The sequence below is a fragment of the Anopheles funestus genome, chromosome 3RL (genome assembly GCF_943734845.2).
Source record: "Anopheles funestus chromosome 3RL, idAnoFuneDA-416_04, whole genome shotgun sequence".
Taxonomy (NCBI): domain Eukaryota; kingdom Metazoa; phylum Arthropoda; class Insecta; order Diptera; family Culicidae; genus Anopheles; species Anopheles funestus.
Window position 1 is genome coordinate 58,030,950 of NC_064599.1, and position 22,862 is coordinate 58,053,811.

Below are 22,862 nucleotides of genomic sequence, written 5' to 3' on the forward strand. Positions count from 1 at the left end.
CTTTATCACAGTTTTCTTTCCCGGTGGAAATGTGGATTGGTGGATTGTAAATGTAATTATTAATGAACCACTTTTTATTTCAATCATTTTAATTATTTTAGCCATTCTTTGACCATCACTTAGGTGAGGTAAATTTTGTTTAATATCCATTCATAATACCATTCGCAAGCATTCTATTCCATTGTTTTACATTTATACACGCGTAAACGTATGCCTGATGGGGTATAAAATGATCGTTAAAATGTCTTTGTATCAGAGAGTTTATTTTATGAATTGAGTCTTGTTTTCTGCTGTTGTCTTTTGCATCAGATTGTGCGCTTATTTATGCGATTGGCGATAGTGCTTTCATTAGGAATCTGTTGATTGAATTTTAAGTGATAATTCCATACATTCAATGAAGTTGTGAAGCGGTTTAAAGTTTCTTGATCGTGTTACGTATTTATACCGTTTGCCTGTTCGCAAGCGGCTGCCCCGAATTATGGCAAAAGTATAGCACTATGTTAACAGTTTTTGTTTCCTTTATTTACATATGTGTGCTCAAATATGTATATCATTAAAAGCGTTCAGTTTCTGGAAACGACAATGCCTATCCAATGGTAAGCATGGCACCAAGAGGTTTCATTATGACACTGTGGTTTTGTCCTCCACAAACCGTCTGATGTACAACATCCATTTGCGAATTTTGTGTTTAATGTCGCGTACAAACATTCCACAACTTTGTGCTTCACCCATCTTTAGCTAAAATGCGAAACTATCATCTCATGCGGAAGAACCATCTGTTAAAATTAAGATTAAATACGCAAAATGACTAACTCACTTATACCTGAACGTCGAGCCATCGGTGCAGTAATGTTTGAGTGCGCCCAAAAAGTGTTTTATAAACACTTGTTCGAATAGATGTGTGGCAAATTTTCTGCATTCATTTGCTTACGCAATGTAGAAAAGATGTATATCATAAGTGAAACCATTAACATAAAAAGTTGGTAAATTCCAGAAACATGATATTTAAAAAGCGGAATGGTTCGGAAAGGAAATAAATAGTTTGTGTATAAATTATAAAAAAAGGAAGCACAACCCGCTGCAAACGACGCTTAACGTGGTCTGGAAATAACCTCAATACGTTTCGACAATACTAGAATAATCGTTTCAGATAGAAGCTCTCTTGGAAGAGTAATACGATTAGTTACGGAAAGACATTCCTATGATACCAATGCCGTATTTTGTACGGTACCTGTGCAGCTAAACTATCTCTCCTCCGCTTGCCTCCGCGACAGCTGTATCCACTGTGGTGAAGGTCGTGTTGATGTTCGTGACGTTGCCAGCGGAGATATTCGTTGCCCCGGCTATTGCAGTCGTGTTGGCATTGATCTCAACACCCGTTCCGACCAGTTCCTGCAGGTTTTGATATTCGATATCGTCGGAGAAGAAGCGATGCAAGAAGCGGAAGGTAGGACGCAATTTTGGATTGTACTGCCAACAGTTACGCATCACCCCAAACACCTTGTCCGGGCAGGCGTCCGGTCGCGACAGTCGCTGATCTTCCTCTATCAGCTTGATCACATCGGCACCTTTCATGTCGTGGTAGGGTGGTGCACCATACGAAAACATTTCCCACAGCGTCACACCAAACGACCATACGTCGCTGGCATGGGAGAACGTACCGTAGTTAAAGCTCTCGGGGGCATACCTGCCAAAAGCAACAATTTTGGGTTTCAATTGCGAAGCATGGAGAGCGCAATAATTATGTGCATACTAACCATTTGATGGGCCATTTGCCACCCTGACTAGCGCGATAATACTCCTGACCGGCACCGATTGCACGCGACAGACCAAAGTCGGATATTTTTGCCTGATACTTGTTTGCCAACAGAATGTTGCGAGCGGCAAGGTCTCGATGGACGAAATGTTTCTCCTCCAGATACTGCATGCCTGAGAATGAGTAAAAGTATTCATATCAATCATCGAGTTGCCTACAAATTTGAAAAGAAAGAAGGGACGACATCCTTCCACATTCAACTCGTTTGAATAAAATAAATTCTCTTTATCCCAAGAAATTGACGAGAGCAGCGTCAGGACCCTTCGTTTGCATTGTTTAAGATTTGCTGTTAGTTCCCCCCCTACTTACCACTGGCAATTTGTGCTGCCCAAATCATCATCTCCTGTTGCGGATTGATAGTGGCTTTGTTCTTAGTGATGTACACTAGCATCGAACCGAGTGAGATCAGCTCTTGCACCATAATTAACGGTGGTCCCTTGCAGATACCGATCAATCGCACGATACAGTTATGTCGCAACCGTATCATAACACTCGCCTCACGTAGAAAATCCGTCCGTTCACGGCGCTCTTGGCTGTCCATCACCTTCTTAATCGCGACCGGAACACGACCCATCACGGGCGGAACGGAACCAGGTTTGATGGTACTGCCACTTCCATTCACATAGCCAAGGTTCTCCAGCAGTGGCCAAGGTTCTAAGAAACCTTGGTAAACGTAACCAAACTCACCCCGCCCCAGTACCGTTTCGGCGTGGATACACTCCTGCGGTATGAAGTAGTTTGGGCCTTCCGATTGCGCGGAGGAGGAATTCGATTGATTTTGCTGCTGTTGAAACATGGCAAAAAATACGCTTTCCCCGCTGAGCACACTGGCTCGGCTGAAGGAGGATTGGTTCGAGTCGAGCCGTTCGAACAACTTGCTGGCCCGCATTTGTCCGATCGGGCTGGTCGGCGTTTGACATTCCTCCACCGAGACACTGCTGAAGATCGGTACGGTTTTTGTCATGATGTAGTTCGTTGGCATGGCGCTTCGTGTCGTTTGGCCAGCATCCGTAGGAACGTTGTTGTTGACAGCATGTGTGGCTTCACTGCATCCTCTCGCCAGTGATGGAATTGGTGCTTCCACAAAGTAAATCGCTTCACTTTCATCATCCGGCAGCGTATCGGACCGGAGCGGATCATCGCTTTGCGTGAAGTAATCTAATGCCGCCGGTTCGTTGTTGTTTACGGTATCGAGCGCAGGTGAGGAGAGCTTCGGCGGGATTGCTGGCGGGGTCTCGTGTTCATCCCTATCCAGTGGAAGGGTGGAGATTACCGGCCCGACAGCAACCGGTGGTTCGCCAATATCGATATCAACGATGGCACAGTTGTTGGTGGGAATTTTATAGATATCGTCCGATGCGGCACAGCTCGCGGCAAGATTAAAATCGGACGAAAATTTCAACTGTTGCAGCAGCTTCGAAGGACTCACCGTGGGTTCGATGGACGAAGCATTGCTGGCTGTGTTCGATTCTACTGTCGCACCACCACCGTCCGCATCACCGGCCGATGGTTTTGTCTTCTGCTTACTCTTACGCAAACTTTTCACCCCATCCATAAACGTTTTCTTGAACGTTGGCGATGCGTTACTGCTGCTGGTTGGTTTGAGCTTTGCTTCGTCTGTATTGGGCGAAACTGGTCCTTGCCGACGACCCGGCGCCTCCGGTGCACAACGATCGGGACTGCGATCGAACAAACCGACCCGGTTCATTTGCTCCATTGCATCGTTCGGGACGGATAGATTCCTCGGCAGCCCTTTCGATGGTAAGGTGGTGATTGTGGTGGGAGCTTCACTCGATTTGCGAAACATGCTGGTCAAACCGGCCGCTAGCGTGGAACCATTCGCATTCTGATGGGACGATCCGAGGTATGACAGGGCGGACGTTGTACCACCGGTAGCAACAACACCGTCCGTAGCGGAGCGATGCATCCGGTGCTTTGATTTCGGTATCGTTGCGAACGCCGGTATCGGTGGCTTTGGTCCGGGAGTGACTGGAAAGCGCAAATTTATCGGTAATCCGTCCGAGAAGCGCGTATAATGTTCGATCAAATGCTCGAGAGAATTCATGTAGGGACCTTCGTCAATGTACAACCACTCCTGCTGTCGCTGGATGATGAAATGTTTCGGCTCGTTGTCGTACAGCATCGTCAGTACATCTACGTTCTGTTTGGCCGAGTAGCGCACCAGATACGTGCCGGAGGTGGACTGTTCCAGCCCATCTAGACACTCGTTGGTTTCCTTGTTGTTGTCGCGCTCCTGTTCGCGCTGTCTGTGGGCTAGATTCGGTAGCAATTTGGCTGCAAAATCTTTCAGATAGTCAACCGCCGAAATACGCTCAAGCGTTCCATGGTACCAGAGGTCACGATGAGTCTGTGGTCGGGACGGTTCATAAGCGTTCAGAAACTCGACCACCTGATAGTGACCCCGATGGCGTGCCAAATCCGACGGCATTTCACCTAAGTTTGTTCTTGGTCGATGCGGTACACGATGGCGCATCAGCTCCTGGATTGCGTCCATATTTCCATTCTCGGCTGCTTCGTGCAGTGGTACCCAACCGGTATCGCTGTTCCGTGCCTGCAGACTAGCGGATGCCTTTATCAGCATCCTGACCATTTCCAACCCGTTCCGTTTGGCGCAGGCATACTAAAGGAAAGCAGTGCATATCATTAAAAGTAAACATTGATAAACAATAGGAATTTAATCGAACTCGCTTTCGCTTACGTGCAGTGGTGTGTTGCCTTTGGCATCGCGACTGTTTATATTCGCACCGCGTTCAATCAGCTTCAGCAAAATCTTATCGTCCGCATGCAAACAGGCCAGATGAACCGCTGTTTGGCCGTCTTGATTTTTCGAATCAATGTTCCTGTAACCACACTTGAGCAGCTCCGATACGACGGTGTAGTTACTTTCTTTCGTAGCACGGTGCAGCAGATTGGTGGTCCCATGGCTGCGGACATCGTGCGGTGGTGGATCACTGCGGCAAATAACTTGCAATCGAGTCACCAGATTGCCCTTATCTTTCTGGTAGTGCTCGATCAGCGAATCCAGCCCGTGAATCGGTGTGTGATCGTGGATGGAAAAGAATGCATCATCTCCATGCCGCCGTATAGCGTAGTGTACCACTTCGCCCTTGAACAGCACCGACAGCACGTAATCACCCTCGGAGGTGGAACTTTCCCGTACCAAAAACACCCCATCGCTCCCTTCTATAAAATTACAAAATAAGGTATTAAATAAATGACCCTATTTAGAACGTACATACAATGTGAATGCATTTACCTCGTCGTAACATTTCTTCCGCATCTTCACGAGATATTTTTCCATGAAACCAGCACAGATTCTCCTCGCGATTCATCCTTAGGATGTAGGATTTGGTCTACAGGGGGAACAACGGAAAAAAATGCAGAAATAGAAATTAGTTCATTAATCGGTCCGTTTTTTTTACCCATGGATACATATCAAATTGTTGTCGGACTTGTTCGTTCTATAAGTTTAAGTGAAAGTAAGAGTGAGACAGGACTGTCTCCGTAAAACAGGTTGTTCTCCGACGCTTCCCCTAGCATGGTACGGTCTTTTATCACAAGAATGGTTCACCCTTATTGAACATAATTGACGTTTGATCCATGCGCAACAAACTACGAACTTTGTCTTTTCTACGCCTTGTCTCATTATTGTCAGCGTTATCATCTTAATCCAGCCCCACAGCCTAAGAAATGCGATGAAGGAACCAATGCAATGCTTACCAATTTGTCTTTATCAAACTATTGGCACGTGCACTCATTCACACAACACAATATTGCACATTCCCGAAAGGTATTTGTACATCTGGCACTAGCGATCAGTGCACAACTTCTATCGTACTCCAGCAATGCGCATGTACAATCGGATTCAATCACAGCTCATTGCCACCTAGCTTCGGAAATAGCACTTCCGTGGCTGGAAAACGTACGTATCGATTGCGTTAGTTTTATTTCAGTGGAAAGCAAGAAAAAAAACACGACGAGCACAAGTGTACGCACAACAATCAATTTCGCAAGCGCTATTTACTTAGTGTTTATATTATTTATTACTTTTTCTGCGAAACTGATCGAGATGTTTTGTTGGATGACATTTGTAGATATGAAGAATTTCTTTGTTTGTGTTTGGTACAAAGGTTTATAGTAAAGTGTTGAATGTTCACTATGTGCCCGCCATATTCATTACAGTTTAAATTGACAGTTTGTTTGCTTTTGTTTGTTTGGGATTTTTTTTTAACTTGATCATCAATCCGTCTTATGAAGAAAGCAGGTACATCCACACAAAATGTGGTACTGAAGAAAGAAGGAAAGATTGCAAAATATCGTGAAGAAGGTTAAGCAAATAACAAGTTTAATTTACTACATAAACTTTACATAAACTACATAAACTTTTTATAAACTAATGGTTTCAATCGTTACTAACGCTATTTCGGCAAGTGACCTTTAATATGCATATTCAAATAAGCGATCATATACATTCATTTTTCAGATAATTTTCTAGATATAATTAGCAATAATTTGTACAACAGAACATGATCAATGGCGGGAATTGAGCCTGAAGCAAAACTTGTCCCGGACTATTAATAATCGTCGTATTGTCCAAAAGACTCATTTCAAGTGTATAGCTATACCGCCATAAAAAAGTTTAGAGAGAAATGATGTTTATCTATTAAATCTAACGCGAACTGTTAATAAGTTAATGCCATCCTGCTGCTGACAGATGCTGCTAGAACATAGAAAAATGTTATGAAACACAGATGATTCCAAAAAAAAGAGATGAACAGTTAAGCAAAATATTGCCTAGTCTCTTCAAATAACAAGAATCTTAATACATAGCCGTCCAAAATCTGCTATTGTATAACGCCACGTAACATGTTTCATGTTGAGTGAAAAAAGGAGAATGAGAAAGAAAAACGTGTGGCAAGCGAAGTTTAAAGGCTACGTCATTTTGCAGGAAATATGGCCACGAATTAAGCCACTCGTTGAGCTCTTTAGTCCAAAATAATCCTTGCAACGGTGTACTGTATGGGCGTCCATAGTATGGTTCATAATTCATTTCGGGGATGCTGTGCAAACCCCTCGGAACACACGGGTTGGCGCAATAAATCATGTTGGGTATTAAAGCGCAGACACTTACCTTCACAATCACATAGTCCGTTCGGGACATTTTTCTTCAGCAGAATAGTAAACAGTTCTTTAACGCACAGTTGCCGGTAAGTTGATGACTTTTTTTTTATTGATTAATTTTCAATCGTACAGCAATACACTTATCACATATTATTAAGTCATTGTAATGTGTCTACACCGATAGCTCAAACTTGCCAAATGGTTGTTCTTTCGCGTTGTATAACCTTTTTTGCATACCGACCGTTTTAAATCCTATTGTTTCATGTTATTGTTAACACTTAAATAAGACCCGGAGTAAAAGTTGATAAGGAACTAACGCCACACATGACACAAATGTAAGGGGACGGATAGACGTTCCGTGCGCTGAGTCACCGGTGCAAAGTTGCAAACATTTTTTTTTCTTCTATCGTTGGACAATGGCCAACAAAGCTAGAACGAAAACTTTGATGCATGTGCGTGACGGGAACATGGCCAATGGGAGAGAGTGAGAATCGCCGTAATGTGTCTACGGCTGTACGTCGCTGACCTGTGGAAATTGGACTGCTGGTACGGTCGATTTTGGTATTCAATGCACTACACCAACAAGTTTCACTGGACAATAAACATTCGTAGCGTTTTGGCACAGCCTACTGAACACTTTTTTGTCTGTGACAAATGTTCCAATTTTCAGAGCTACTTGGATAAGAGATAAAGTACACGTTTAGCTACCGGCAAACCATACAACTTTCTTTTTCCTATGTATGATCTGCTCCACTGACGACAGACGAATGAATGTGTTGCGATGAGAACAACTAACACCGGCGGGCAGTTTGATAATATTGCACCACTACCATCAAACCCTTAGTACAGTGTATTTGCTATGGGAAACAAGTGTGCGATGCAAGATGGGAAACAATTGGTCGACCACCTGCTAAACCGATTGCCGGCATTTCTCGCACATGCCCAACATTTCCATGTTGCGATGAGCAAAAGATTGTGTTTTCTGTTGATGGCCGGCGTCTTTTTGGTTTTTTTTTATTATTTGTAAAGTCTGTTACTGTAGTTGTGTTAGTGCTTTAGTTAGTTTTGTTTTGGTTTTCTGTTTGCCCAATGTTATTGTTGGTCGATGAGTCATCGGACAGACGGACGTCAGGGGAATTCCCTATTTTCATCTGGAGCTCACTTATACTAAATGCTGTTATGGTGTGAGTGTGGAGCTTATGTGAGAGATACGTTATAAATAGCTGTGTATGTGTTTTTGCATGTTGGAGAAGCTAAAGCGGACGCCTGGTGGTTTGTAAATTGTATACATTCCGGGTGTTAAGTCTTGATAAAGATTTTCCCCATGTTTAAATCGGTATTGTGAACTTAATTTAGAATGTCGGTAACATTTGCGAAACAATCATGAAGTAACGAAATTCCATATAAATTGGACAATAATTGCAAAGTGGTGTAAATCTCTTCCCTTTTGAGGGAAGCGGAAAAGAACAAACAAACGCTACACGGTAGAGAGTTGAAAGAGATTGCAAGAGTATATATGTAAGGATTTGAATCTTTTACTCACAATTGAATAAATAATGTTTATTTCCTTTCAGAAACATATGCCAAAGGTTATTTCTCAATTATGCAAATCTTTTGCATACTTTTAGGCACAAATTGAAAGAAGTCTTGTTTTCATATTTATGTATATTTTAAAAACGAAAAAAAATCGCCAAAAAGAATTTTAAAGTGTGAATGAAAGAAATGATCTTTCTTATCTTAAACTTAATGCAAATATAGAATTCACTACAAGTGCTCACAAATTATAGACATGACATGACAGATACCATGCGCCTCCATGGTATTAATACAGATATACAATGGGCAAATTATTTAATACCTAAAGCAGTTTGTACTAGATTAGCAGATTAGTTTCCTTCGTTGGTATGGATTATTGAAACTAGTTATGAATTCATTCGTAGAGGTGTTGGGTAGAAAAACGAGTTTTTTATTCGTTTGGCTCTCGAAGTTTCGGTTGTGGACACATTTGGAACCTCCGCCCGTAGCAGACTTTTCCACTGCTTTGAACGGCGCCAGTACCAAAAGGGAATGTTATTTATGTTTCTTCAAAACAGCATTATTAGTTCAACTGTATTTATTCACTGATAAAGATAAAACATTTACAACAGATTCGCAAAAGCGATAATAATGAAATGAGTGTCAAGTAGTGCCTTCTATGTACAAAGCGCAAAGTGTGTTCTAATGAAACGTTTCCTAACTTCTAGCACAATGACGATTGCAATGTTCATACAATGGGGAATGCAACAATCTTACGTTACAGTGATTTAAAACAAAAAACGACCCTATCTTCTAATGATGGTAACGGCGCTGTGGACGTTGACGGCTTAGTGCCGCGTCATTCACCTGCACGATGAAGGCATGTTTGAACATGTGTTTTTCAATGAATAAAATAAATGTTTAATACTCTTTACTGTTGGGGGAAGGCAGCACTTCCGAACGATATTCCTATATGCGCTTTTTACATGAATCAACAATAAAAAAAATCAAACCACAGTGTTTGTTTAACAATATTGCTGGCAGAAAGTGAGTATACAAAAAACACATTCAAACACATCACTAGCGGATTGATAAGATCTGCCTCTATTCCTTGTAGGTACATCCAGCTTCATCCGCTCCATCGGCACAATCAGCGACCTGTAAAAAACATAAGTCGAAACATAAGTCATAATCTCGTAATGTCCACATTCACCGATGCCTTACCCGATCGCACAGTTGATTGACGGATATACAGATACCGCTGACACAGCGCAGCTCACCCTCCGGACACGGGGACACATGGGCCGTCGTTAGAAAATCTCGGCTGGTACTGCTGATCTTGAAATCATTCTCCGAATCGGACGTCATCATGATTTCCTTGCTGTCCTGAAAGTTCACTGTGAAATGAAACCGACCACCGTATTAAGTGCTTATTCTTCTCTCTCTCTCGAGCGATATCAGTTCCCTACCTAATGACTTTGGCACCGATAGTGTGCGGCTTGTTTCAGCTTCTGTTTGATCTTCGATTGGTTTTTCACTCGATCGTACGGTGGTAGTCGCATCTTCGTCCGCACCAACAGCAGCAGCAGCAGTATCGTCTTCATCCTTAGTACGATTCCGGTGGCGATTTACGAAGGGTGCGTTTTCTGCCGCAGTCGGTTCATACTTGTCACCTTCTTCATCTTCTTCCGAGGTGCCATAATTCGCGTACTCACGAGCACCAGGTTGGACCGTTTCCTGGGAGGTGTGTCGGTGTCCCTCCGATTGGGATCGATCTTCATTGGTGATCGTGATGTACGGACGACTGAAAGAAGATCGCAGTTACAGTAGTCAATGCACTTAGAGAGATTCGATTAACATAAGCTGTTTCCCAGAAGAAAATATTGAGAAACCGAAATCTCACACACGAAACAAAGGCACAAAGTCCATCCATTAGTCGCGGAGCCATTCATCGTCGATCGTAGTACAAAGGTGTGTTTCTTACCAGATTCATTCCACTAAAAGCGTCACCGTCACCTACACAATTACTAGTAGCAACATCTATGTCCGGTAATGTCCCAAAATGTCGGAAAGCTTTGAGAGATAGATAGATAGATAGTACAAACAAACACATTTCGAGCAGCTCGCTCGTGCAATGATCGTGTAATGTTACTCTACGGTGCAAAAGCAGTTCCGTCCAGACGTTCTACAGGGTGCATGTCCGTTGTGTCAAGGTCCTGGTGCCTGGTCTACAGCTACACAAACACTCAGCAAGCGCACCCAGCGCGGACTCCCATAACCTCCGCTTACCCGTTCGGACTGTTGGGAACCTGTACTTGCACGAAGGGATACTCCCGTTGGCTACCGTAAGCCGTCGGGAATGTCGTCGGCTCGTCGTAGTAACAGTCCAGCTCATCCGAGGCGTCCGGACAATCTTCGTACTGGTCGCAACGCCACTTGTCCGGGATGCATTTGTCATTCGACATACAGCGATACTCGTCCCGTTCGCACTGCTTGCAGTCTGACTCATCCTCACCACCGTGACAGTCCTTAATGTTGTCGCATCTGTAGAAGACAGTTCCGATGACGGTATGAACACCCAGTTCTACGGAGATTGTATACAGATTTTCGGACTTACTTCCATTGCAGCGGTATACAGCTAGAATCGGCACACCGGAACTCGTTAGCATAGCATTGCCCTAATCGGGTTGGATCTTCGCAAACGTTACGATCGTCCGAGTCCGGGTAGCTATCACAATCGAAAGTCGCTGTTAACGCTTCCGAACTTGCAATAATGTGGGCACACGGCTCCAGAATAGCTAAAACAAAACCATGCAATTAGTAACTTCTATATTTTGCACTTAAACCTGAGTAGAGATATTTTCTACTCATCCAAAAAATTGCTTAGTTCCAATACAGAACACAACGAAAAGTATTGGTGAAAGACCACTAGCCATTGTAAATACATACATTTGCAAATACGCTTGCACGGTGCTAGTGTTCCCATGCGTGTTGGTCGACATTCCGGTTCCAGTACGAGACATACGAATTCTGCGACGCGCACCGAACATTTCGAGTTGATCAGATACTGGAAGTGATCGTACTCGAGTGGAGAAAGTTGCCGATTGGTGGAAACCGTAAGATCATACGGTAGAATTCCTCTGCACAGCGGAAGCGATGTAGATTGGCAAATGCCTGTAAGAAGCAAAAAGGAATCATTAAGCGGAACCCAGTTCCTTCGTACCATTAGCTTACCTTCTTCGGAAATGTTAAACCGTTTCAATCCTTCGGTTGTGATCTCAAAGCGTGACAGAATCGGTAACGTCGGTGACACCTTCGTCCGGTAGAGACTTGAGTCGGTAGTGGCCGATGGAGTGGTAATGTTTTTCTAACATTAGATTAAACCAAACGAAAGGTGAATTAAAAATTAGTAGCAAAAATCTCTGTCACTTTTTTGTTGTTGTAAACATGATTTTAAGTAGTTTACAAATTGAAAGCAAATAATGAAATGTCAATAAGACACTGGAAGAAATCCACTCATTGCTCTAAGCCGGAATTAAAACATTTTCCACGTTCAACAAATTTTCATCAGTACTGGCATGCAAATTTTGGGAAAACGTGCTATTGTGCATTTAGTATCATAAGTAGCCATGCAGTTTTGTGTTTTAGTGTGTTTTACAGACTAATCACCGGTTTCCGGCAATGTGTGCTTAGAAAATTCTCGTTTTTTAGATCACTCCACAAGATATCCACCAAAATATTGGAGAATATTGCAATTGAAATCCAAAGTTTAAACGTGTGAAGAGAAGAGAAGAGAGAAGTTGTAGCTTTGCCCGCCTTTACCCTGAAGTCTTCTTGTTAGCCTTCCGGATTCCGAAAGTTCAAAGAAACATGCAAAAGCAGCGTAGTGAATGTTACTCAAAAATAGGAAATAAAGAAAAAGGCGAACCACCAAGTTCGGTAACAAACACCTGGCACGGGATAACAATCAATATGAAAACACAAAAAAAACAAACGTTAATTCACTTCTCTCTGGTGCTCCAGTTGCATTAGCTGGTCGTTCAGCTTACGCAACAGGCGCTCGTCCTCCTCGATCGGGACGCCAAAATTGTTCTGATGGCCGGAGGTGAACCCCCGCACCTCCGTTCCACGTGCCGGGACGGCTCGGAGTCCCACCTGAATCGCTGGCGATGCGGGATCGGTCGAGTATCCTGGCTGGTAGGCTTTGGTCGTGCCTTCCGCATGCACCGGTGCCTGTTGCGTACGGCTTTGACCGTCATCCGCGTCGAGGAAATCTTCATCATCGAACACTACGCGTGCCTTCGTGTAGTCCTTCAGCGAGATGGTGCTGGTTTTGCGTATTGGCGCATCGGTCACTTTAACTACCAGTGCCGGAAGCTCTTCACTAGCGCTCTCCGTACGCTGACGTTCCGTGCCGGACGGAGTCGTAGATGCCGTCGTAGGCCACTCAAAGGAAGGTTTCTTAGCGTGCGTACCGAACACCGCCAACAGGTCGTTATCCAAACCGAAGGAAAACTTGCTACCCACCGTTCGACCTGGTCCTTGTGGGTCCTTTGATTTAGGCTCCTTGGAGGTACCTCCTTGAGCGAAACGATGGTCAAAGTGCAGATCATTCGTGCTGGTGAAATCGTTAAAATCGATCGACAAATTCTCATCCACCTCGTATCCGTCCTCGCCCAACAAGCCGCTGCTCATGATATCACGATCTATCGCGGAAGAAGAATTGAAAAGTAAATCCTTGTGAATAAGCCCAATCGAATGGTAGTAGTTTTATGACTTTACTTACCCACGACCAGGAAGTACACCACCAGCCCTAGTAAACCGCAGATCATCAGTAACCCGAGTGGCCACTTGATATAGCGCCAGATCACTTTGAGTATCTTGTATAGCAGGAAACGTTGATTTGGCCGAAAGAAGGAACTGCTGGAGGATGAAGCGGACAGGGGCGTCTGTGAGCCGGCCTTCCAGAAGTTGAAACTTTGCCGGTTGTGGATGCTACCGAGCGAGGTGGGTGAAGGTGATGAAGGAAGCGTGTTGGCACAGTCGGTGGAAGCCGCCGTGTAACCACTGTAAGGTGTACCCTGTGTAGGAAGAATAAAACACGATAAAATATTGGAGAACTGGGACGAGTGCGCTAGATACATCTAGATGAGTCATGTTCCACCTGAAAAAAGTCTTCGGAATTCTTAGCTCATCTGGATTTAGGTGTTTATTTTTCAACTTTTGGAACTCCACTACGGAGAATTGCGATAAGGTGGCGTGTGGAGTAGGTGGAGAAGATGGCAACTAATGTTTTTGAAAATGATAACTCGAGGGAGGGCTTTCTGCGCAGTTGTTACACTTGTCTCTACCAACAATCTCTTTCGACGGTTCCTCGGGATTCCAACCACCAGGTAGTTGCGTTTCGAACAGGTGCGATTCGAAACTGAGCAAACTTCGTTCGTATATGTTTCCATATAACTTACGCGAAAGATCAAATCCTACTTGATATTGCTTGGAGTCGCTAATACACTTACAAAGCAAACAGGTCATGCTTGTAAGGAATTCATATTGTCACTAAAATAGACATTCAATGTCGTTGGTTGGGGACGTTACTGGCAATTGGAATTAATTTGTGATTCGAACCCGAACCGGAAAATTGCGGAACCGGAGTTACCTTAATGTCAGAGAATTTCAAACTCAGAAATAGTATTTTAGGTGCCAAATGAAAACTTAGACACTCAACAATTGTTCATTAAAAAAAAACAATGATTCCGACATCGCTATCCAAGTTTGATAACACATTGAAAATAAAAAAAGGGTTTTTTTTGTTTTCAATGCTAACTTTCGACTTCAATATTAATTCCGTGAATAGAGTAAGATGGATGATCGTGAAAGTTTTCCAACAAATATGTAGAGGACGACAAAAACCGCAAAGAGATGAAAAACGGGTTAAACTTCCCATGCTAACCACAATTATTCCGACGGTTAATTTTTTTTCATCAATGTGTTGAACGAATGGTGCGATGTAAAGTGGTTTAATCAACTTTTTCTTATTATACTATATTGGCAGATCAAAAGTAGTTGCTGTGGTTTGATAATTGAATTATTTAAATTGTCTTATTTTCTCGCTATAACATACGATCGTCCTAACGTGTTTTTTTAACGAGAAAAAAAATTAACATTAAAATGAAACAACCAGGAAAATATGTGCGATAGTGCGCCAACAAATACAATCAGCGTATTGCGCAATCAACTCTATCCGAACTTCATGCGTCGAAGTTGCTGGGCGGATTCACTGTGGAAGCAACACCATCCGACGAATGGCTGTCGGGCTGATGTACACATAAAGTGTCCAGCCCCGGGACCTGAATACGAAAGGTAGCGAGAAGCTGGATGCCGTTTAAAGATACGCTATCAGTTGAATCGCTTACCACCTGTATGCGGAACAAATTCCAACAAAACTTGTCATGTTTTTCCGCCGTTGTTTGACATGAACATGGAGTGTGTTTTTCATATTTCTCTTAATGAAATTGTTTGTAATTAATCTATAATGTTATAATAAACCAATAATATTAAGTTGTTTTGCCCAAAAAATCCTTAAAGAGGAAAAAATATCAACTGCTTTTGTCTCGATTTTATTTTAAATGCATTAGCGGCACTGTGTGACAACAAAAATGCCCCAAAACTCCACTATTTATGTCTAAAAATTTGCCTAAAATATCACCGTTTTGTTTGAAAAATGAATGAAAGCTTCCAATTTAAAAAAATGTCCGCATTTGCTTTTATTCAGCCAAACTGAAATGCAAATCATCGATCAATGTGGCAGTAAAAATTAATCCCTACGTAATGAATTGATTTGTCGAGCATTGAGACACGGACAAGATATCCGGACACGATGCTTCATTCGCCCGGTGCTTCAACCTACTTCTACTTCCGCCTCCCAGTGCGCTTGGATCGTTATCCTGTTTCGATCCAAAAACCCGACCATGTCAACGGACTAATGATTCTATTTCATCGGTATCCTCCCTCCCTAAGCCAAAAGACTTGGGCTGTTAATTGACTGTCGTTTGGCCCAACGCCTGGCGACATCGAGCAGTGGAAATGCAAAATTGACTCTATTTCCTACGACAACACCGGACTCAGCCCATGTTGGGCCCCCGGGGGCCATTTCTGACTCGAACCGGGAACCGTCTGCTTTTCGGACGGAGCGTAAAGTAGACGTGCTCTAATCTAATCAGTCTAATCGCATCGCATTACGGGTAATGTATTTGCATTAATCTTGGAAGCGGCCCGTCGCAAGTTGACTTGAAGTTGGGTTTTGTGGAGTGTGTTAATTCCGGCGAATGCACGGAACGGTGTACTGTGGACGCTAAATGTGAGTTTAGTTCATATGATGCTGAGGACATAAAATCTACTTCATGCCCATAAATGAGGGTTGCCACACTTCTTGAGTTGTTTATTTGTTGGAAACTTTAATGTTTAATTTAATAAACTGTTTTCATTTTAATTTCGTAGAGTTGAAGCTCTACCGCTCAGTGAAATATTTGTTGGGAATGTGAAATAATTAAACATAATTTATATTATATTACAAATATAAAATAATTTGACCATCACATCTAAAGAACTTCCAGTGTGACCTTCGTGTCATGTGGTTACAGCAGCCCAGTCAATCCGGTGTACGATGAGTTAAATAAACGGCGACACCTAATCGCTTTGGCGCTCGACTACGGTCGCAACGGAACTAACGCAATCAAACACCAGGAAGGCGTTGATAGGTAACATCCTCCATCATTCCTTCTTTCATTTCGATTTTATGCATTCCTTTTCATTTCGATGTTTCTGCTAGTTGAGTACTTTCCCGTCGGTGTCACAAGGAAAAGGGAAGACATCCAACGGGATGGTTCTGATTGATTGTGGCAATTACACCAACGGATGGCTTGGGTATTGCTTCTAACGATGCCAGCACTTCACCGGATCGCTAACGAAAGTGCAAGCAACGATGAGGCAAATGTATGATGAGAGGATTTGAAAGGCCGGTAGACGATGCTATGAAAGGAAGCAAACACGGTTAAGGTAAGAAACGCTGACAAGAGTAAAACCGCTTTTAAGTAAATAATTTATTTTACTGTAATTTTTTAATCAGATGTCTGTGCCAGAAGTTATTCGAGCAACCAAGTTCCTTACCCTGTTTAAGAAAATGTAAAATTTTCCTCATTTTTGTACCAAATTTTGCCTATAACTCGGTCGGTATCCAACGGATCGCCAATCTTTAACCTGTGGTCGATAGATGGCACCAATGGCTACATTTTCTTCTTGGACGGCCATGCCCTCAGATGTCTGTGCCAGAAGTTATTCGAGGAACCAAGTTCCATACCCTGTTTGATAAAATGTAAAATTTTCCTCATTTTTCTGCAATTCAACAAAATTTTTAATGCGAATTTGTTGCAATAAGTTTCTTTTCGCTCAAATAATGCTTTAAATTAAAAAAATAATAAAAAATCAGAAAAAAATTTCAAAAAAAATTTCCACTCGAAAATTTCATAAGGCTTACCCCTTACGTTTCTTTTGAGTAATTTTGCAAAAACAATGAAATTGGTTTATTTTAATGCCAATTAGTTGCAATGTGTTTCTTTTCACTCAAGTAATGCCTTAAATAAAAAAAAGTGTGAAAAATAATAAAAACTTAAAAAAATTCAAAAAATTTGAAAATTTGATAAGGCTCATTTTTGCATCAAGTTTTAGCTATAACTCGGTCGGTATCCAACGGATCGTCAATCTTTAACCTGTGGTCGATAGATGGCATCAATGGCTACATTTTCTTCTTGGACGGCCATGCCCTCAGATGTCTGTGCCAGAAGTTATTCGAGCAACCAAGTTCCTTACCCTGCTTGAGAAAATGTAAAATTTTCCTCATTTTTGCACCAAATTTTACCTATAACTCGGTCGGTATCCAACGGATCGTCAATCTTTAACCTGTGGTCGATAGATGGCACCAATGGCTACATTTTCTTGTTGGACGGCCATGCCCTCAGATGTCTGTGCTAGAAGTTATTCGAGGAACCAAGTTCCTTACCCTGTTTGAGAAAATGTAAAATTTTCCTCATTTTTGCACCAAATTTTGCCTATAACTCGGTCGGTATCCAACGGATCGCCAATCTTTAACCGGTGGTCGATAGATGGCACCAATGGCTACATTTTCTTCTTGGACGGCCATGCTCTCAGATCTCTGTGCCAGAAGTTATTCGAGGAACCAAGTTCCTTACCCCGTTTGATAAAATGTAAAATTTTCCTCATTTTTCTGCAATTCAGCAAAATTTTTAATGCGAATTTGTTGCAATAAGTTTCTTTTCACTCAAATAATGCTTTAAATTAAGAAAAGAATAAAAAATCAAAAAAAATTTTCAAAAAAAATTTCCACTCGAAAATTTCATAAGGCTTACCCCTTACGTTTTTTTTGAGTAATTTTGCAAAAACAATGAAATTGGTTTATTTTAATGCCAATTAGTTGCAATGTGTTTCTTTTCACTCAAGTAATGCCTTAAATAAAAAAAAGTGTGAAAAATAATAAAAACTTAAAAAAATTCAAAAAATTTGAAAATTTGATAAGGCTCATTTTTGCACCAAATTTTGCCTATAACTCGGTCGCTATCCAACGGATCGCCAATCTTTAACCTGCGGTCGATAGATGGCACCAATGGCTACATTTTCTTCTTGGACAGCCATGCCCTCAGATGCCTGTGCCAGAAGTTATTCGAGGAACCAAGTTCCATACCCTGTTTGAGAAAATGTAAAATTTTCCTCATTTTTGAGCAATTTAGCAAAATTTAAAACTGTGATAAATTTTAATGCGAATTTGTTGCAACAAGTTTCTTTTCACTCAAATAATGCTTTAAATTAAAAAAAGAATAAAAAATCAGAAAAAAATTAAAAAAAATTTCAACTCGAAAATTTCATAAGGCCCATAACCCATTTTTCTGGGAAATTTAGCTAAATTTAAAAATTGATTTATTTTAATGCGAATCGATTGAAATGAGTTTCTTTTCACTTAAATAGTGCTTTAAATAAAAAAAGAATAAAAAACAAAATATAAAAAATAAAAATTTCAAAACATTTGAGAATCTAGTGGATCAAGAGCGAAAGAGGTATTTCAATCCCTCCGGTCATCTTATTGTGCGCGCTTCCGCACAGCCCACTGGAAAAAGAGGCAGCTGTATCGCATGAATCGCTCCTGCGTGCAGCGCTCCTTGTGGTGCGGAACTTCGCTCCGTGTGGAGCTACCTCAAGCGCACCGCACACTTTAGAGAGCGAGAGCGGTGCGCTCCGCTCTTGCAAAAGAGCTACTTGACCCAGCACTACTCATTTCCATAAAAAAATATTTATTTATGCCCAATACTCTCGTAAATTACTAGCCTGCTTTTAAAGCTTCTGTTATTTTTGTGTAAAATCTAGTTGAAAAATTCTTACTGCAACGTTTTTCATCTTAAAATCTCTTAAATAGTGCGTAAATAGTACATTTTAAGAATTGAAGACAATTATTTCCGAATTTTCTATAATTTCAATCCATAATTGAAACCATTAAAAAATAACGACTTTTTTAACAGAATATATCTCTTTACTATTAACAACTCCTCGTGTAATATAACTGAAAAATACTAGAATAATTTCTATCAAGTATCGATGACCTATACCAATCGTGCCTGATTTACAATGACCCTGTAACCGATACCGAACTCGCCATAATAATTCGTGCACGTTGACAGGCCGCACACATCTCATTTCCTTCCCACAGCGTCGGCTACGATTTCCACTGGCGCCCTACGATCGAAGCGCATCGATTGTAAAATACGATCGCGATCGTCTTGTAATGTAGCACCTGCTACGTTCGAGGTGAGCAACGCGGAACCAGCACCAAAGGAACACTCCTTCCTCATCTTTGCATTCGCGTAAGGGACGCTTAATTATTGCCTCGAACAGCACACGCGCGCCTGTGTGTGCGCAGAAGAATGCTTACCGAGCGCACCCTCATCGCGCGTAAAATCGCTCTCATCAATCACGACAGGAGGTTGCGATTGGGTTAAGTGTGTGTGTGTGTGTTTTATGCTAGCGAAAGTTGCGAAACCGGATGACTTAGCTTGCACTGCAGGGGGGATTCGAAGTTGTGGGTGGCCTGACAGTTAACCAGATTGTAGCGAATTCTCGATGCATCTCACTTCAAACCCGGGCCAGATCGTAACGTGTATCGAATGTGCAATGGAATGTTGCATGCAGATCATTCGATCCTTTTATGGCGATGGTGTGAAGGGATCGCCTTTAATTGATGCGATGGTTGCGTTTAATTGAACGCCGAGAAGAGATGAAATCAATAAAGATTCTCTTAACCTTGAATTAGACATAAAACAATTCACTTTCCAACAAACATACAAAGAACTTCTTCGGGAATCAGACATACGACAACTATTATTTCAGATATACAAATACAGTTTTTTGTCTCAAAGTCTGCAAAACTAATAAGCATTCATCTTAGGAGCGAATAATTGATCATCAATGGCAATGTCAATCATTGATCATTTTAGGCCAACTGACATCGTAACATATCATTAGCAGCACGGTGGTAAAATTCGGTCAGTAATGAATGAATCGACTAACCTTGACTTAGTTGTAACGTGCTTAGTAATTCTCGCATGTAAAGGAAGGTTGCCGTACGTTAGAATGCACGAATAATTGGTTTTGCTTCGGAGCTGAGGGACTAGTTGAAGAATTTTTCATGATTTCTTAGGGTAGAAGGAGAAGTCTGCCTCGTTTGAAGAGGATACATTTATGTGCCGGAGAACAGTAAAAACTAACAAAAAACAAAGCTTATGAGAATGGATGAAAATGTCCTCTTTCAAATGGAAAATCTATTTAAAAAAGCTCAAAGTTTGCATGACCAAACCCTCTACATCCTGAAGGTCATGGAACAAAGGTGAAGATGAACAGTTTGACGAGAACAGCGAACCGTTTTCGTCAGACACCTTCGTGGAAACGTGAAGCAATGTGTGGTAACAATTTGGAATTCTTTTGCGTCTTACAAACACGAAACCGCCTTTGCGCCAGTGGTCGATCGATAATTAGATTTCGAAAGTGGCCAATGTACGCGTCAACAAATTGCCATGGCCTTTGCCATTCTATTAAGTTTTGTATGTGGATGTCACTGTTGAATGAAAAAAAAAAAAACATCGTGTCGATTTTATCTGCCGGCAGAACAAAAGCTGAGAGGGAATGTGAGTTATGGTGTGCCCGTTCTCAAGAAATGGAAGAGCTTTTGTCGTGGCGTATGAAGAGCATCTTACACACCATAAACGCAACCTACAATGGGTGCGTGCTGATGTGACGCTTCCTTTCGCATGCCCGGTACCCGTCTGCTCAGCCTTCTAAACATGTGACCTGAATTCCTTCCGCTGAACGAATGGAACCGATCGCCCTCGGATCTACTCTCGATCTGCTCCTGCCGCTGAAGATGCCGTGGTAGATGCTCTTGACGCTCCCAGTTGACCCAATTGTGTCCGCACAGTGTGGCAGAATGGCAAGACTCGTCTCTAATCGTTGGCACTGGCAAGATGACAGCACAAACAGACCGACGCCAAGCGACACACGCTCAGTCGGCGACTGTCGACAGTGTGACTCCATCCGGACGATCCTTGAATGATGCGACGCTTTGGGTACGTCGTGTGATTCGTACCGATCCCTAATTAGTGAACAGTCGAAATTGGACAATGCTTTTTCTGTCGGAAACGAGGACTCTAATTGCTCAAGTTGCCACAGCAGAACAGGCAGGAAGGTTAAAAGGTTTGTACCTTTAACTGCTCTTGATCGAAAATCAAGAACGAAAGCATAAGTGCGCTTCATTGAGCTGCAAAATTGAGTTCTGAAAGTGTGGTAAAAGGAATGACGGAGCGTGTTGGGCGAAGGACAAGGACAATTCCGTTTGGCAAGGGGCAAATAATAAGGTGCGGAAGTAATCCATTGAGAGCAAATGCGATGAGGATCTGTATCGCGAAATGGTGTTAAAAGCTTTCCGGAAGTAGCTAAGATGTAGTTTTACTGCACTTTGTTGTAGTTTCTATCGATCACATATTGTGGCGCATTGTTGATCGAGCGGAAGCTTTGAATCCAAGAAGACGCTAATAGTAATCGATCATTGTTGTGTGGAGGCACATTCAACGCCTTCCTGTAGCCGCCATACGAAGGCGTGCCTATTTCTGACGATTGCAGGTAAGTTATTAGCACCCCAGCACTGACAGTTCATTAACAGGTAGCTCTTACTTCTTGCTGTCAGATCGGCGGCGATCAATACACTTAGACACTGGTGCTGTTGCTAGTGAATACGAAGCATCGGTATCGATTGGTTGTTTTCCACACCTTACTACATACCAGTGAGCGGGTCATATGCTTTGAACCTATACTTGATACGTGCGTGTATGGAAGCTATCGTAATCGAGTGGTTGCGTTAACAGAGCGATGATGTCCACTGCTCCGTCAGGCACTAACACGCCAAAGAGCTTTGATGGCTTTCCACTACACAGACAACTCGTGCAAAACCGCCTACAATTGACAGCTCCTACATGTGTAGTTTCTCCGTTCAGCTTCAAAAGGATGTCGTCACGCTCTTCTTATTCATTGTTTCCTCGGCACATTTCACCACCAAATCTACCAGTAAACTGCTCGAAGCAAAAAAACGATTAATACGCATACTTTGGTACGCTTTTGTCTTACTACCTTCCCCCCAAAAACGATGGGCTTGGCTGCATCAACGCCGTCCATGGCTTTTGGCTTCCTACTTGACCTCACCGTACGCGGTGGCAGCGCAGAATGTTTGCCGAGAAGCAGAAATCGCTGTCGGATCTGTAGGGAACCGGTACATTCCTTTGCTATAAAAATCCGCACACAGTGCGTCGCACTGAAGGGTATATGGGTGCAGCATCTTACAATCAAAGTGGAATGTTTTTGTGGCGCTCGAAGCTCACCGATACAACACTTCACACTTGTGTGCTCTGACCGTACCATATTGTTATTATACAGTAAACGGTGGGTTGGTTTGGTAATTGAAACATGATTTATGGGTAGGTGGTGTTTTAATTTTTATAACTTCACAGCACAATAACATAGTTTATTGATGGAAAATAAAACTTATCTGACACTCAAAGAGACTCAAATAAAGATGTAAAATTTAATAAAAAATAAAACATGTATATAGTCAATCAAAATTATTGAACACTATTTCTTATAAATTTTTTAGTATTTCGAGTAGGTTATTATTTCACGATATTCAAGTAAATATTTTTATAGCAACGATTAGTAAACCTAAGTTTCTGTTGGAATGTCCTTTAACATTTAATGTACATATTTATAAAACCTTTTTTTTAATATC

General features: G+C 42.1%; 2 protein-coding genes across 7 annotated transcripts in view; both read right to left on the reverse strand.

Moving 5' to 3' along the window:
* Window positions 1–53: 53 nt before the first annotated feature.
* LOC125771106 (tyrosine-protein kinase Shark) lies at window positions 54–8,461 on the reverse strand. Of its 2 annotated transcripts, none has more exons than XM_049441370.1 (6): window positions 6,969–8,461; window positions 5,094–5,190; window positions 4,536–5,020; window positions 2,126–4,457; window positions 1,758–1,929; window positions 54–1,687 (listed from the first exon to the last, which is right to left on the reverse strand). In XM_049441370.1, exons 1-6 carry the CDS (start codon window positions 6,996–6,998, stop codon window positions 1,240–1,242), a joined length of 3,564 nt encoding a protein of 1,187 aa, XP_049297327.1. In that variant the 5' UTR covers window positions 6,999–8,461; the 3' UTR covers window positions 54–1,239. The 2 variants fall into 2 exon arrangements, with proteins under 2 accessions (XP_049297327.1, XP_049297328.1); XM_049441371.1 differs by lacking the exon at window positions 6,969–8,461 and adding an exon at window positions 5,558–6,100.
* A 592-nt stretch (window positions 8,462–9,053) lies between these two features.
* Window positions 9,054–22,862, reverse strand: part of LOC125767530 (uncharacterized) — a 37,229-nt gene continuing 23,420 nt past the window's right edge. For 4 of the 5 annotated variants that reach the window (XM_049434200.1, XM_049434197.1, XM_049434199.1 and 1 more), the window contains exons 3-11: window positions 13,260–13,554; window positions 12,479–13,179; window positions 11,708–11,840; window positions 11,423–11,647; window positions 11,091–11,271; window positions 10,763–11,017; window positions 9,943–10,277; window positions 9,698–9,870; window positions 9,054–9,631 (exon numbers count right to left, since the gene is read on the reverse strand). In XM_049434200.1, the coding sequence (XP_049290157.1) occupies window positions 9,578–9,631; window positions 9,698–9,870; window positions 9,943–10,277; window positions 10,763–11,017; window positions 11,091–11,271; window positions 11,423–11,647; window positions 11,708–11,840; window positions 12,479–13,179; window positions 13,260–13,554 (2,352 nt within the window). In that variant the 3' untranslated portion in view covers window positions 9,054–9,577. The remainder of the gene's footprint in view (window positions 9,632–9,697; window positions 9,871–9,942; window positions 10,278–10,762; window positions 11,018–11,090; window positions 11,272–11,422; window positions 11,648–11,707; window positions 11,841–12,478; window positions 13,180–13,259; window positions 13,555–22,862) is intronic. The other variant, XM_049434201.1, reaches the window with a different exon arrangement.